Genomic DNA, 16,505 nt, shown 5'->3' with positions numbered 1-16,505 from the left:
GGATGGGGTGGGATTCACGCAAGGGGACACAGAGGGGGCAAAACACAGGACTCACCTTTAAATCCCTCTTCAGGCATACAAACTGGGATGGAAAGGGAAGGAAGGCATTAGAAGTGGCTCTGAGGATTCCACAGCCGCTGGCAAGGAAGTGCCACAATCCCCATTTTCCATCTTCCCAACCCCAGCCCTCGCCCACCTCCCTCACCTTGCATAACGTCGTCCATGGCCGCGTAATCCGCGATGGGCTCGTCGGCCTGCAAGGGACAGGGAGCAGGGATTGAACCAGCACAGGGAGCAGGGAATGAACCAGGACAGGGAGCAGGGAATGAACCAGCACAGGGAGCAGGGAATGAACCAGCACAGGGAACAGGGAATGAACCAGCACAGGGAGCAGGGAATGAACCAGCACAGGGAACAGGGAATGAACCAGCACAGGGAGCAGGGAATGAACCAGCACAGGGAGCAGGGATTGAACCAGCACAGGGAGCAGGGAATGAACCAGCACAGGGAGCAGGGATTGAACCAGCACAGGGAGCAGGGAATGAACCAGCACAGGGAGCAGGGAATGAACCAGCACAGGGAGCAGGGAATGAACCAGCACAGGGATCCAGGGAATGAACCAGCACAGGGAGCAGGGAATGAACCAGCACAGGGAGCAGGGAATGAACCAGCACAGGGATCCAGGGGATCACAGCCCTGCTCAGGAGAGGAGCAGGGATTGAACCAGCACAGGGAGCAGGGATTGAACCAGCACAGGGATTCAGGGGATCACAGCCCTGCTCAGGAGAGGAGCAGGGATTGAACCAGCACAGGGAGCAGGGAATGAACCAGCACAGGGATCCAGGGGCCCTGCTCAGGAGAGGAGCAGGGAATGAACCAGCACAGGGAGCAGGGAATGAACCAGCACAGGGAGCAGGGATTGAACCAGCACAGGGATCCAGGGGATCACAGCCCTGCTCAGGAGAGGAGCAGGGATTGAACCAGCACAGGGATCCAGGGGATCACAGCCCTGCTCAGGAGAGGACAGGGAACGGCTCTGCTGCCCAAACACTGGCAACTCCATGTGAGGACTCACTCCCTAATTTAGTTGTGCTTTGGGCTGGTACCCACAGAGCTCAGCAGCTATATCAGCTACAAAGCACTCTTGGAAATAAAAGAAGGGTTTTTTTTCCCTCCAAAACAAAGATAAAAAGGATTTACCTCCTCCAAAACAAATAAAATTAAGGATACTCCTCCTCCAAAACAAGAATAATGTGGACTTTCCTCACCTAACTCAAAAAAATTAAGGCTTTTCCTCCTCCAAAACAAAAGGGTATTCCTCCTCCAAAACAAAAAATTTTAAGGATTTTCCTCCTCTAGAACAAAAAAGCCAAAACAAAAGACCAAAACAAACACCCAAGGATATTCCTCCTCTGAAACAAAATAAAAACCAATAGGGATTTTCCTCCCCTAAGACAAAAAAAAAAAAAAAAAAGATTTTCCTTCCCTAAAACAAAAAAATTAAGGATTCTCTTCCTCCTCCTCCAAGGAGCTGGCTCCATTTGTCCCCATTTCCACGCCCAAGCCCACTCTCTGCCCCTGGCTCCCTGCATCCTGCAGCATTCCCAGCCCCGCCGGTACCTTGAGCAGGATGACAGACTCGGGGATGACTCCCAGGCTGCCCAGCGTGGCCGTGTCATCGCTCAGGATCTTCCCGTCCAGGGACAGGTTCTGGTCGAAGGGGGCCACGGAGAAGGCGTGCATGATCTGGGGACACAGGGACACCTCATGGCAGAGCCGCGGCACCTCCCGCCCCAGCTCCCGGGGCAGTCACACCCTTCCCCTGCGCCCCACCCTCCTCATTTTGTGTTTTCTGCCTCCCTGCTGCCAGGAGCGCCGGCCTCACCTGGATTTTCAGCTCTTTCAGGGTCTGGTTGGCTGACACAAGCAGCGCTTTCTCCCCCCGGACCTTCCGGTGCCGCGTGCTTCTCCTGATTCCCTGTTTTTGGTAAGTGATGTAGCTCTGGTGGGACAGCTTCTGGCGTTTCGTGCCACCGTTGGCCTGGAGACGAGGCAAAAAACGAGGAGGGTGAGTTGTTTGGGGATAAACACAACCTTCCCAGATCCCAGAGAGTGTTTTGGGCCAATTGGTCACGCAAGGGAAGGCAGGAAGAGACGGAAAACCCCTTGGAAAGCCAATTGAAGCATGCAAGTGTGGAGATGACCAAAGGATTTGCCTCCAAACCTCAGTTCCTAGTCCTAATGCCAGCGTGGGGCAGATTTCCACATGCACATGAATCCCTATCCATATGTAATCCCTCCAAGCCCAGCACTGGTGTGGTTTGACCATTCAAACAGCAATTTCAGACACTTCTCCGCTGCCAGTGAGATGCAGAGGAGGAGGGTGGTGATCCCATCATGCTGACTCAAGAGGATGACACAAAAATCAAGGAACCTGATGGGATTTTTCATCTCTACCTGGTTAAAATCGGGATCTTGCTCCCCCTCTGGCTTGTTTTCCTCCCTTTCCTCTTCAGCTTCCGAGCTGCTCACGTTCAGCTCTGGAGCCGCGTCCTTCATTACCTGGAGTCATAAAAATCATTCTCCGTAACCAACAGCACCCACGTGGCCTGTCCCACCCTGGCAAACAGCTCCCGGCCACCTCCGGGTGCCACCTCCATCCAGAGAGCCCAGGAATAACCCTGGGAGCTGCTCCATGAGCTCTGCAAAGGCTCCTCCACCCTCCCCAGCTGTGTGGAACCTCAGTGGGATTCAGCTCAGGAATCCCTCTGTGGAACTGCAGGTGCTTCCTGCCCTCCTTTCCAGGCAAAGGAAAGTCTCCTGAGCCCCCGACTGAGTCCTCTCCCATCAGCTGATCCAAGTGTATCACAAAGCCTCAACATGCAGAAAGCATTTTCTGTGAATTAAGACATTTACCCGCCCCTGCAGCGGCCTGGCAGGGACACACAGCACCATTTCTTATGGGGCTGGAGGTTGTAAGTAAATGAAATCTGAATAATTCACACCAATACAAAAATAAAAAGGTTGTCCAGGCCAGTGAAAGTCACTCCAGGCATAGATTTGCCTGGATGTAAATTCCCAGCTACGCTGTAGCTGGAACTGGGCTTTGCAGGAGCCCAGGAGATGTGGATGCCAAAAGCTCCCTTCTCCATCAATGTATTTGCAATTAACGACGCAATTCCAGCTCCCAAACATCCCCCAGAGCCCTCTGAATCCCAGCAGTGCCACCCTACAATGATTTTATCTGGATGAGGCTTCCCTCAGCAGCACCATTCACCCCAAGGAAGAACCAGGTGGTGCAGAGGGAGGAAAAGGGGTGAGGGGCTGGGAAACACTCCCCGATTTTGCAAAGCCAGCAGGAAGGGCACAGTGGCTCCCAGTGCTGCTGACAGTGATCCTGGCCAGCATTCCTGCTGCTTCCCATCCTGCCGAGGCTGCCCTGTTACTGGGGGATCTCGTGGGCACGTTTTCACCCCCTCTCTCCAGCTCCAGCTGCTCCATAAAGAATAGCTCCCTGTTTTTCTGCCAGCCCCACGTGTGAGCACAGTCCTGTCCAGTGCCAGAAAAATACAACACCCAACCCTCTCATGCACCAGAGCCAAGAGGGATTCAGGCTGGGGATGCAGGCTGAAAGCCCGTGGCTGAGGGCTCCAGACGGTGCTGCGTGATCCACATCTCACATCCCAGGCAGCAGCTCAGCCAGCCTCCAGCTCCCTGTGCTTCCCCGGGCTCCAGCGCCTCCCTGGGATTGGCAGGGAGGGGGAAATCAAGGAAAGGCCAAAAAAACCCTCACCCCACACTCTAAAGGTGCAGAGATTGTTTTCATCTGACCTTGCCCACCCTTGGCTCCCTTCTTAAGAGCCCTAAGGAGGGGGGGTTTACCAGAACCAGCTTTGGGTACTCGGAAAACCAGTTCTAGAGCTGGTCCTGACACTTAAGACCAGTAAAACAAAATTCACAGCTTCAGGGGATCTTGAGAACCATCTCCAAAGCACTGAGGGGAAGAGCTCACTTCTATCCAGGAATTAAAATGTCACTTGAGCAGGAAGAAAGGAAATGACAAATATTGGAGGGGGAGGAGAGCAGGTACAGCCTGGGTACACAGCCAAGACAGAAAACAGCTGGGAGCATCCCTGAAAACACAAAGGATTTGGTTTGGCAAAAGGCAGCCTCGAGGAGATGGAATTTTCAGAGTCAGAATGTCCCAGTTTGCTGGTTTTGCCAAAGCTGCCTGGAGCTGCAGAGCTGGGCATTTCTGCCCTCACCACCACCACAGACCAGCAGGATCCCCACCAGTCCCGGGGACAAGGGAGCTGTGACAGCCCCCTCGGGGCATTCCTGGAGCCTGGCTCAGCAGGGATGGGGGAGAGTCCCTACCTTTTTGTTGTCCACCACTTTGTGGATGTAGATGGTGGCCTGGGTGTACTCGCGCAGGTCCCGCTGCTGCTGGCACAGGAGCCCTTCCCGGCACTCGGGGCACAGCTCTGGGCAAACACCAAGGCAGAAAACATCTCACTGCTCCAGCTCCTCAGAGCCCCAGGGCAGGGCCCCTCACTGCTAACTGAGAGGGAACCACATTAAATCCCACAGTGGTTTGGGCTGGAAGAGACCTTTAGGATCTCATCCACGCCCTGCCAGGGGCAGGGACACCTTCCACTATCCCAGACTGCTCCAGGCCTTGGGCACTTCCAGGGATCCAGGGGCAGCCACAGCTTCTCTGGGCACCCTGTGCCAGGGCCTGCCCACTCTTACAGCCAAGAATTTCTCTGCAATACCCCATCTAACCCCACCCTCTGGCAGTGGGAAGCCATTTCCTGTGTCCTCTCCCTCCAGGCCCTCGTCCCATGTCCCTCTGCAGCTCTCTTGGAGCCCCCTTTAGGCCCTGGAAAGGGCTCTAAGGTCTCCCTGGAGCCTTCTCTTCTCCAGACTGAACACCCCCAGCTCTCCCAGCCTGGCTCCAGAGCAGAGGGGCTCCAGCCCTTGGAGCACCTCCGTGGGCTCCTCCGGACTTGCTCCACGTCCTTCCTGTGCTTAAAACTCCAGAGCTGTTCATGGCATTGCAGGGGGGACCCTGCCAAGCTCTGTGTTTCCCAGTGACCCCGGGAGTGGAGTCTGCAGCCCCAGGAGCCCTCCCAGGAGCAGGGCTCACTCACGGGGCTCGGAGGCGTAGCGGGCGCTCTCGGGGCCGGCCCCGGCTGCCTGGGTCCGGGTGATTTTGATGACGTGATCCACGACAAAGAGTTTTTGGATCCTCTCCCACTCGCTGGGCCATATCAGAGCTATACTGTGCAAAGGAACAGGCAGGTGCTTTATGACATTGGAAAAGCCAAGCCCTAAACTCACAAAAAACCCCTCCCTCTTTGGCTTGTTGGTCTGTCAGTGAAAGAAAAACTGCAAAATCTCTCCAAACCCAGCTACACGGGAGGGCCTGTACACCCAGATAACAGCAGCCTGGGATTAGTGACACTGTTGTGCTCCCGTCGTGCTGGAGGGAGGGATGGAGGAGGAAAGGAGTGGAAGATTTCCTACTTTTAGTGCTGCATCACTGCAGAAGCAAGGCTATGGAGCATGAAGTCCAGCCCTGCAGCCAGCACTCCGGGGGGGAAAGGCTCACGGAAAGCAAATTGTAAGGAAGCAGAATGTTTCTGCGTCCTGGCCAAATCCAGAGTGGTTATTGTCAGGAACAAACCAAGCTGAAGGAAGCTCTATTTTCCTGACCCAGCATCCTTGGACAGTTTAAGTCTTGCCTTGCAGGAAGGCTGAGGTGGCTCTGAGAAAGCCTTGGTGTTAATTTTGAGGGAAAGGATTACTCCTCATCTTGCTGTGGCTCAGCAGCAGGAGCATTCCTTTGGGAATGTTCTCCCAAGGCTCCTGGCAAAAGGAAGGTGTGTGAAGGGAAGGAACTCACTGTTTGGAGTCTTCTTTGGTCATGGAAGCAAAGGTGAACATGAGCCCCCCGTGGGGACAGAGCAGGACACTGTTTGCTATGGAGGACACGGGGCTGCAGCGCGTCGGCCTCCTGCAAAAGGGAAGAGGTTTGGAAAGCTGGATCAGGTTATCCCACCACAACCCTCACAGTTCTTCAGGAAGACAGGAAGAAATCACAGGTGAGTATTTACACAAGGCATTCCAACAAGGAATAGTAACTACTAGTGATGAGGAAATCAGATCTGCGTTCCTCTGCGGTGCAGAATGACTCTGACCAGCAGATTTCCATCTCCAGCCCGAGCGGTGACCTTTGGGATACAGCTCCAGACAGATGAAAAAACTAATCAGGTTACCAGCTTATCTGACCATCTGGTTAACACACAGCAAACAAGGAAATTCAGTGTCTTACACCATATTACAATTGATACAAGTCCTGCAGAAACCAGCTTCATTGTTTCCACGAACTCACCGTGCTGTGAGTCAGAAGCAAAATATTATCTACAGCCCCCAAAATAAGAGATGAAAAGCACCAAAACCCTCCAGCCAAGTTACCTGACAAATTTCCTCCATTCTTCTACAAAGAACTGCGAAACAATATACAGCTCATCCGTCTCCTGGGGAAAAAGAGGAGGGAAAAGGATCTTTTTTATGAACCAACAATGACTGTTGGGTTTTTCGGCAGCGCTCGCTCCCTTCGAGACCTCGGTGCTGCTTTACCATGACAACTCCATCCAAGTGGGCTGTGAAAGCCAAGCAAAATAATTTGGGATCAGGTACTAAGCGCTGCCATTGCTAATCTTGTGTTTATTATGAAGTTACTTGAGCTTTTGATCCAATTACTTTGAATTCCCAGTGGGAAAGGGCATTTCCCCAGAGCAGTCAGGACTCCCCAGCCCCTTGCTGGGTGCTCAGCGTCCCAAGCAAGTGAATCCCTCACTCCCACAGGCGTGGGGTGAGACCACCCCAACATCCCTCAATCGCTTCCAACATCATCAAAATCCACAGGTTTTTCCTTTTGGCAGCAGCAGGGATACCAAACCACAGCTGTGCCCCAAATGAGACGGCATTTTTGGGATAATCTCTGGGGTTTTTGTCCCAATCTTCCTTTAAATTGTTTGCTCCTGGACAAGAAACCACCCAGCCCCCAAGAGCTGGGTGACAAAATTACTTCCATGCTCTCTTTATCCTCACCCCTTTCCCAAAGACAGAAATAAGCGCTTGCTGCGTCTTTCTGTAGAAAACTCAGCATACCTGAGGAATATATATACACACACATATATAAACACCTTTTAATTTCCCTTCATCTCTTGATTTCTGCTTGTTTTCCTCCCCAAACCTCAACTTCTTTAGATCAGGAGAACTCCAAAGGCTTAAGAGGAAGATCCTCAACTCTCTTCTACGAGGTTCCTTGGGAAATTACAAGGGAAAGGAGGATAAAAAGGAAAAGAAGGATGTAACCCTGCTGGTGGAGACCTTTCTGTGCCTGGCCCACAGTGATGAGCTTCAACTTTCTCCAGCTCCAAAAGCAAATCCAGTCAGATACAACTTTAACTGCCACTGGCAGGACATGGAGCTCTCCAGCTCAGCATGAAAGGAAAACTCCTTTTAAACCATTTTGGGTCTCCTTGGTTCTGAGCCATGGATCTGTGCTGCCTCAGCTTTTATTCCCAGCTGGAGCAGCGAGGGACGGAGGCAGACACCTGCCAATGCACCTTGGCAGGACTGTAGAGACAACCATTAATCAGCACCACGAGACTCCCAGGAGCCGAGGACTGGAGCCAACAGCTCGTTCTGGGCACCTCAAACCCCCAAGAATTCCTGGAGAAGCTGCCAGGAGAGGGTTTGCACCCTGCCGCAGGTGCAGCAGCCACCGCTGCTCTTTGGAGGGCTTCAGCATTTTGGGAAGCTCCCTGAGCTTTTGGGACACAGGATGATGCTGGAGCACACCTGAATTTTGCCCAAGCAGCAGCAAAAGGTGGTGGTGGGGCAAAGTTGAGGTGTGTTCCAGCATCCTTCTGCATGGCAAGGCTGATGGGAGAGCTGTGCTGCTTCCTCCTTCCAGGGAGGGATACAACCACAACAGCAACAGTGTCACCGTTATCTCCCTGACTGCGGGCCAGCCACAGCTCCCCTGGCACACCAGCCATTCCTGTGGCTCCTCAGGGCTTTGTGCCAGCACAGCTAATCCAGGGAAGTCACACCTCAGCACAACACACGCGAGAGCTCTGCTGGCACGCACTGAGTGAATGGTTATGGAATGGTTTGGGATCTCCTTCCAAGCCCTGCCATGGGCAGGGACACCTTCCACCTTCCACTTTCCACTATCCCAGGTGCTCCAAGCCCATCCAACCTGGCCCTGGGCACTTCCAGGGATGGGGCAGCCACAGCTGCTCTGGGCAGGAGAGAGATTAAAGCCAACAAAAACCTCTCCCAAGCTTGGCTGCATTCCATGATCCCCTCCTTCCCTACCTGAGGCCAGCTGCCCAGGCAAGGCCTGCATTTATCATGGAACAGGTTCTGGAGAGAAGTCTTCTGCTCGCTGGCCATCATCTTATGCAGAGCTTCATTTTCCTCCCCTTCACGCTCCAAAATCTGCAGGAAACAGTTAATTACATCCCAGCTCCTGTTCCCAACTGCTACTACAGGTGACTTTATTCTCCTCCACGGCACAGGATTGTGTTTAAAAAGGAAAACCAGAAACACAACCAGTATTTACAGTCAACAAAAGGGGAGTATTTGGCAAATACCTTGCACTGGGAACAGCACTCTTTGTTATTTGGGAATTCGGGGGCTTTTGGAAAATATTGCTTGAGTTTCTCCCAGGCTTCCTTGGAAACCACCCTCCGCTCGTTTTCAGAGATGCACAGGTCACCTGCAGGGAGAGAATCAAGGAAAGGCTTTGATCACAACATGCTCAGGGATGTTTTGCAGCCCTTGATTGAAGAGATTAAAAGGAAAAAACGTGGGAGAGAAATCCACACATTTATCAGCCAACACCACGTCAGCAAAAACCAGTAAAGTCACCTTCAACTCCTTCCTTGCTTCCTTTGGACAGAGAATAATAATAATAATAATAATAATAATAATAATAATAATAATAATAATAATAATAATAATAATAATAATAATAATAATAATAATAATAATAATAATATTTATGAGAATGCTCTTTAGATTTCCAAGACCATGGCCTAAGCAGCTGATCAAACTCAAGGAGGGATGTGGGGAAAAGCCAGAGGGCACAGGGCTACTGTTTTCTAATCCTAGCTATCCACAGCAACATCCTCATGGTGACACCATCACTGAGCCCCAGGACAATAACCCTGTGCCCTATGAAACCAGGTGTCTTCCACGTCCTTGAAAACCCCAAGCTCCCACTGTAGAATCTCACCATGGTTTCATGTGCCCTATGCAAGCACCTGAAAACGGGCAACGGGCAGATTCTGCACCCTAAATCTGCTCTGGGGAATAAATGGATGTGAAGATACCAAGCAGGATTTACCAGCTACCCCCCAGAACACTTACTTATCCATCAGGATTATCTATCCTGATGCTCAGGCAGCTCCAAGACCCCAACAAGGATTTCCATTTGTGCCTGTTGTCCCAGGGGTGGAAGCAGAGGCACACAGGCACCGGGACACCACGTGCACAAGGACGACACGTGCTGGCCGGATAAACAAGGCTTGGAAAAACGGGAGAAGGCTCTGGGATCTGACCAGCTGCCCACTCACAGTGCTGCTGATGGCCAAGGGGAAAACACAAGCGCATCTCCCTTGGAGACAGCAGCTGGGAAGTCCCTGTGCAGGGAGGAACACGGGGAGCAGCCGTTGCGACACCGGGATGCGAACCAGATTTGGGAATATCCGTGCCTCAGCAGGGACTGCAACAGCAAGAGGGAAGGAAAACAGCAACTGTGGCGTCCAAAGGGCACAATCCCTTATTATCTGCTTTTCTATAGCCTGGAGAGCTGCAGAGAGAGGAGAGGCAGAGGAACTCCTTCCTCCCCACCCTCCGGCAGCTCTTTAACATGACAAGCAGCTCCTCAGGCCCACGGCTCCCTCCAGCCGAGCCTGGAATTTGGCCAGCCCTGAAGAGGAAAAAATAGCAATGCTCCCCTCCTGCTTTTCCTCTAATAAACAAAGGTCAGGCCTCGGTGCAGCACTTGGCCACTTGAGCTTCATCCAACAAGGCCAAATGGCTCCGGAGGCTGGCCCAGGATGCTGCCCAGAGCCAGCAAGGGTGGGGAAAGAAAGGAGCTTGTACAAATAAGTGCCTTGACACCACCTGATTAATGAAAACAGAGTAATACTGTGAGTGAAAGAGGTGGAAAAATCAGCTCTGGCTCTGCAGGGCACAAGTGTTTTGTCATCTGGAAGATGAACCTGACCACTGCTGACCCTGCTTCCCACTCCCACCGTCCAGGGACATGTTTTGGGCACAGACATCAAAGAAGGCTTAACTTGGTATCTGGAAAAAATTCCCTGGGATCAGGCAGCTACTGGAGAGCGAGGAATTGCAGCAGGGACGCAAAGGGAGCTGTGAAGGGAACGCCCGGGTGGCATTCCTGGAGGCCAGCCAGCCCTCCCAGATCCAGCACAGCCTTTCCCAGAGCCTACCATGGAGGCAGGAACCTCCTCCACCACAAAATTAAGGCCATAGGAATGAGACTACAGATTTGCTGAACCACTGCAGAGGGAGTTTTTCAAGGTGGAAAGCTTGTTTTCCATGAGTAATCAGAGGTTAACTCAAGACAACAAAACCTGCCCTGCCAGCAGCCCCCTTATTTAGTATTATTTATTCTGCTATGACCCCGAGTCACAGATCAACCAGCAATTTAACACCATACATTTTCCAAAGGCCTATTGGCCTATTTTTTATCGTGTCTGGCTGCCTAGATGTTCCATCCTCATGCTCCATGCTTTTATTGAACAGCAGCAGCCTGGAGGCAAAGGGAAATGCAGCGTTCAAGGCACTGAGTAACAGCTAAAATCGTGACAAAGTGCTTAAACGCTCTGCTTGAAAATGAGGTTTCTCAAGCCTTACTCCAGGTTCTTGACTACCCCTGACGACAGGAGATGTGTGTCTAATTTATGCCGTTTTTCCTTCTGTTTGAGATAAGATGGAGCCTCCCCACAAACTGATGCCTACAAACAAGAGCTTAAGTAAAACTAGGTTTCATGGCTGGGAACGAAAGCTTTATAAAGTGAGATTAAAACAACAGGGTAGCCAAGGATGCAGCTAATGAGGCATCACTTTCAAAACAACTGATAGGAGGTCAAAACCTTACGTAAACAGACACCAAAGCACAGCAGGTTGGGAAATCGATATCCAGGAGTGGTCCTGGCCCAGGTGCTGGGTGAGTGCTCCTGTTTTAATGTAACCCAGGATGTTAAACAGATACTCTCAGCTCCCACCTGCACTGATTTACATCTCCTCTTCCTCTCTCACTGCTTTCAGGGCTTCCAAATGGCTGCAGAGCTTTGGTGCTGCCCATGCAAGGATGGGAAACCCAGCATCTGACAGCTCTGCTTGGCTGAGTCCTTACAGAGTTTGCCTGAAAGGAAAACTTTTGGGGCAAGAAACACCAGGAAAATGAGAATTAAGCACACTTCGGCAGCGACTCCTCAAGCTGGCCACAGTTGGAGCAAAGGCTACAAGGTTAATGTGTGCAGCAGTGGGCAACAACGGAGATATTCAGCTCCATCCCCCGGAGAGACTCACCATGTGGGCAAACGATGTCTTCATTAAAATTTAACTCCTCTTCCTCCTCCCTCTTCTCTTCATTTGATTCATCTAATTAAAAAGAATAATAATACAAGAGGATTGCACAGAGTTCCTCTCCCAAGGAAAAAATTCTTACAGGGAAAGGAGCACGGTCGCCTTTCAAATTACAGCAAACCCCCTCACCCAAGGGAAAATTTGGAAGGAAATTTGTTATTCTCCGATGTCTTGGCCTCTGGGCAGGCGGGATTACAGCCCCCAGGTCACGTAGGAGGGCTTTGAAGTGCGTGGAGCACAAGCCAGGCCTTTGTGAGATTACAAAGGATGCATTTGTTAGGGCTGGAACACGGCAGGGGTTCCCTGCTCCCAGACATCTCCGAGTTTAACCTAAACACAAGCCTAGGTAAGAGCAAAAGGAGCAGAATTCCTGGCAGAATTCCTGATCTAAACCAGATGCTGCCTGACAAACTGAGGGGGAGCCTGCCAGGGGGCTGACAAGCCCTACATCAATCTCTAAATCAGTTAAAGTCAAGCGTTGGCCACTGAATGGAGCATCATCAAGACAACGACGTGTCAGCAAGAGCCTCTAACGAGCTGCCTAACGAGCAACTTGGCTTGTGAGTAATTCAAATGCACTACTGGGAGTTGCAACCTGTTGTGAATCAAACTCACCCCGAGGAACGATGAGTGGTAACTCAGAAATACCTTTTTCACCATGAGTGCTCCTCCTTATCAGGGGGCTGAGGCGCCCTCCAGCCCAAGATCAATGCCCTGAGCCATCATTCCCACTTCCATTCCAACAAGCTTTTTACCCAGTTCAAAGAAGCTCAAGAAAACACGAGTTTCCAACACTTAAAGAGCAGAAGGCAAACAAACCCTCCATCTATTCTCATGATATGGGCACAGAATGGAGCGCAATTCATGATTTCTGTTCCCAGGCTGGGTTTTCCCAGTGCTGCTGCATCAGCTGTGCTGTTTTAGCTCTCAACCTACACAATAAACATCATCACCATCCCTTCCCCAAGGTAATTTTCACGTTTCTTCCTTCCCTGTGCTCTCTCATTCAGAGGAAAGTGGATAAAAAGATCATGTGTCTGGGGTGGTAATTTCACACAGCTTTGTAAAACCACTTATCACCTCATCTCCCTCTCCAGCATGAAGATCACCCCGCAGTTTTCAAGATTAGCAAGGAAAAAGCTCCTCAAATGAAGGCCTTTTTTATTCGATTTATCATCCTTTCCTCCCTACTCATACAAGGGGAACAAAACAGCTACAGAAACCTCTGACGTGTTTTTTGTTAGGAGGGATCAGGCAGAGCTGGTGGCTCTCTACAGCAGCAGAAATTAGGAGGAAATCAGGAGTAAATACCTTTGTTTTGTGCATTTCCATTCATTTTTCCATTACTGTGCTCTGCATCTTCATCTTGCTCATTTAATTGCTCCAGAGCCAGCTGACGCCAGCTCCTCAAGGAGGCTTTTCCAACCCAAAACCCGTCGTTCCTGCAGGGAGACAACAGCGCTGGTACCCCAAAACCACAGCTCCCTTCTTCAGAGCCCGAACAGGGAAATCTTTAGGAAAAAACTGTTTAAGCACTTCTAAAAAGCATCTTTGACAGCATTTGGGACTTCCATACCCCTTGACTGTCATCTTCAGCAGGTTGGTCACGGTTTTGTAGTCCTCGTTCAGCTGGTTCTTCAGCCGCAGGATTCGACACCTTTCCACCACACAGTCCTTGCAAAGTGCTTTGACTGGGGTGGGGGGGAAAGAAACACAGGTTTTTACACTATTAATGACATGATTTATTGCACAGCTCGTTTCCTGCTGGTTTGAAGGCCCTCAGACAGGTGTGTACCAACTATCCTGCCTGGGGAGGGGCGATTTCATGCGTAAATGAGGAAATCCTGGGGGTTACAGCCACATCAGGCCATGTTTGAAGCTTAAAGAAGCATAAAATACTTCAAATGAGCTGTGATCTGTTCCACAGCTTCACAGATCTGCTCTCACAGCTCCTGGTATCCACAGCCTGCAGTCACGTGGAGCCAGGGCAGCCCAGCACCCAGCCACAGGAGGCAGGAAATGCCAGGAAAACAAACACCTGTATTGTGGCACTCGGACAGTTCAACCCAGAAAATCCACCCTCCTGCAAGGCTGCCCCGGACCGAGGGAGTGGAAATCCTCTAGCTGGGTGTGTACTTAGATCTGCATCCTGGAGCAAGAGGAGAAGGGAAGCAGCGTGTCCATCCATCCTTTTACCCCTCCCTCCCTCCCTGCCAGCCATACTCAACCCACAACCCTTCAGGCAATCTTCCACTTGACTAATAAACCTTGCCCTGTTTTTCCCCACAAAGGCTGCCTGCGTCACAAGCAGTTTCTTCCCTACAAGCTCCCGGTAGGAGCTGAGCTAATTTGGTCTCAGTGGGAGTTACTGAGCGACTTCCTAACAGGAATGAAACCTGGGGCTTGATGAAGGGATGTCCAAAGCCTGGAGGGGCTGGGCTGACCCTGAAAAGCAGAATGTGTGGTAGATGCTTCAAGAGGAGCTGGCTAACAGGTAAGTGCTTCCTTGGATGAGGTGACAGACAGGAAGGGATATTTTTGGCCTGAATACTCCATGACACCCAGCCCACACAGGAGCTGTGGGTGCTCGGAAAATAATTGTCAAGATTTTGGAGTGTCGCATGTGCAAGTTTTATTTTCTAGAATCGCCTTCAAACCTTCCAAGTATTATGTTTCCTAAGCCAAATGCCCCATTCCTTTGCAGCAATTCCTCCAGGAACAGCCCTTCCCTGAGCAGAGCCCAGGGCCAAAGCAGACCCTGCCATCACCCTAAATGGGTTTGGGAAATGGTAACAGAATTAAGTGGTATTACAAAAATCCCCTGGAAATGAGGCAGCACTAAAGCCATGCACTGAAATAAAGTTAGGATGATGAAGGATGGCTCAAAACAGGGCTGGGACCAGAACAAGGCTCCAAACCACACGGCAGGAGGTGACTTGGAGAGGATGTTACCGTTGAGCCGGGGCCCTCCTCCGTATCGCCGGTAGAAGAAGTCGGCCACGTATTCCGATATCCTCTTCATCAGGGATATTTTATCAGGATGGAGTTTGCCGTGGGAGCACAGGCAGGCTGTGTTATCAATAGGTTTGGGAGGAGTGGACTCATCCAGCCACTTCTGCAGCCATTCCAGAGAGATGAAGTCGTAGGGGGAACCTGGAAGGGGAGAAACCACAAAGAGAAACAAGACCATACATGTCAGCTCCAACACCAGGCGGTATTTCATAATTACTCTTAAAAATTAACAGGCAATCACTGTTGATTAAATCTCTGAGGTACAAGTTTTCAAAGGTCTGATCCAGCTACTCCCACCCCATTCTGATCTCAGTGTCACAGATTTGGAAGACAGGAGCTACGTGAGATTAAGATGTGCAGATCATTTTGGATTCAGCAATCAATATGCAACAGCTCCAAGGAGGAATGGGAGTGCTTTCAAACCTTTTGGGGATTACTGGAGAGCAGTCGAGGAAAGGGGAAGGATTTCCTATCATCCATCAAGGGACTGATATAATATTTAAATCATACATTACAGGCTTTTTCTACAACAGAGGGAGTTCACTGGGGTAATTTGAAAATTAAAGGCAACAACAGCAGAGGTGAAATCAGTGTTCCCCCTGTCCTTTCAGCACACAAATTTTCAGCGTTTCTTACAATTTTAGGTGAGAAAATTATAAAATTTACAGTGCAAATGGAAACTTGCTTAGGTTTTTTTGCTGAAGCAGTGCAGCAGGCTTGCCCTTGTTTGCTGAAAAGGAAATACAAAGCTGAGGTTCAGGAGCAGGTCAGTGCTTGTATGAGCAGGTTGGGCTGAAACCCCTGTATCTCAATACTGAGGCACAGTATCACTACACAACTCTTCAGTGGATGACTGGGAAATTAGGAAGAAATTAGGAAGGATTCAAACCCATTCTGTGCTGTCACGAGGGCAGCTGTGAAACCATGGGAAAATGCACCCGCTGGTGACATTTATAACTGAGCAAAAATCTTTTACGTTTCCTAGGAGGGAGCAACAGAGAAGCAAGAGGAAAATACAGAAGACAGGAAAACACTGTGTCTGCAGCTTGCACTGGAGCTCTGTGAAGCCTCTTTTCCTCCACAGCCTCAATCCACGGTGTTTTCATCTTACGCAATGCCCGTCGCAGCCGTGACCTCCAGAGAATTGCATCGCTGTCAGAACCGGTTTGCTAGTTTGGGATGAAACTGCCTCCCCCAGAAAGGAGGGTTTTCTGGGGCAGGCTCCACAAAGCTGGCAGAAAACGAGTCTGCACAGCTGCAGAGACAGCCCCAAGCTCCGCAGATACAGGACCTGGAGCAGTGCTGGAATGACGCTGCCTCCAGCTGCGCTGGAAGCGCTGCGCCCATGATGTGCCAGCAGCAGGCAGAAGGTGCCTCAGGGCAAGGTTTCAGGTCCTGTCATCTCTAAACTGGGGCAGAAGAGCTTCACCTGCACTTGTAAAAATCATATTTTTTGAGATTTATTCTTCTGTCACATCAGAACTGCCGAGAGCAAACTCTTCTGTTCCTGCTGAGGAAAACCACACTGGAACTGTGCTGCTGCTCCTTTTCACGGGTGACTCGGGGCAGGTTCATTCCTCCAGCACAACTCTGATCTCACAGTGACATCTGAGTGCTGCTCAGGCTCACGAGGAGCTGTGACACCTTCCTGCTCCAGAGTTAAGCACCTGCATTCCCAAACTGGAGAGGCAGATGTTTACAGGAACAGGAGCTGCTGTTGGGCTACTCCAATCTCATGGTGGACTCTCAGCATCCAATAATAAAAGCTGAACAGTGAATTCTCTTAC

At 50.8% G+C, this 16,505-nt stretch overlaps 1 protein-coding gene across 5 annotated transcripts in view; it reads right to left on the bottom strand.

Annotated features, from left to right (window-relative positions):
• USP48 (ubiquitin specific peptidase 48) overlaps nucleotides 1-16,505 on the bottom strand; it is a 31,857-nt gene that overhangs the window by 1,627 nt on the left and 13,725 nt on the right. For 2 of the 5 annotated variants that reach the window (XM_038159526.1, XM_038159529.1), the window contains 15 exons: nucleotides 14,659-14,859; nucleotides 13,283-13,397; nucleotides 13,018-13,148; nucleotides 11,650-11,721; nucleotides 8,676-8,800; nucleotides 8,398-8,520; nucleotides 6,481-6,542; nucleotides 5,909-6,019; nucleotides 5,154-5,284; nucleotides 4,378-4,484; nucleotides 2,458-2,562; nucleotides 1,886-2,041; nucleotides 1,621-1,746; nucleotides 206-254; nucleotides 56-82 (listed from right to left, as the gene is read on the bottom strand). In XM_038159526.1, coding sequence (XP_038015454.1) covers nucleotides 56-82; nucleotides 206-254; nucleotides 1,621-1,746; nucleotides 1,886-2,041; nucleotides 2,458-2,562; nucleotides 4,378-4,484; nucleotides 5,154-5,284; nucleotides 5,909-6,019; nucleotides 6,481-6,542; nucleotides 8,398-8,520; nucleotides 8,676-8,800; nucleotides 11,650-11,721; nucleotides 13,018-13,148; nucleotides 13,283-13,397; nucleotides 14,659-14,859 — 1,641 coding nt within the window. Of the gene's footprint in view, nucleotides 1-54; nucleotides 83-205; nucleotides 255-1,620; nucleotides 1,747-1,885; nucleotides 2,042-2,457; nucleotides 2,563-4,377; nucleotides 4,485-5,153; nucleotides 5,285-5,908; nucleotides 6,020-6,480; nucleotides 6,543-8,397; nucleotides 8,521-8,675; nucleotides 8,801-11,649; nucleotides 11,722-13,017; nucleotides 13,149-13,282; nucleotides 13,398-14,658; nucleotides 14,860-16,505 lie in introns of those variants that run through there. The other 3 variants (XM_038159528.1, XR_005259558.1, XR_005259559.1) reach the window with 3 other exon arrangements.

This window comes from Motacilla alba, chromosome 21 (genome assembly GCF_015832195.1).
Source record: "Motacilla alba alba isolate MOTALB_02 chromosome 21, Motacilla_alba_V1.0_pri, whole genome shotgun sequence".
NCBI lineage: Eukaryota > Metazoa > Chordata > Aves > Passeriformes > Motacillidae > Motacilla > Motacilla alba.
The sequence above is the reverse complement of the archived record's forward strand: the minus strand, read 5'-3'. Positions and strand labels throughout refer to the sequence as shown.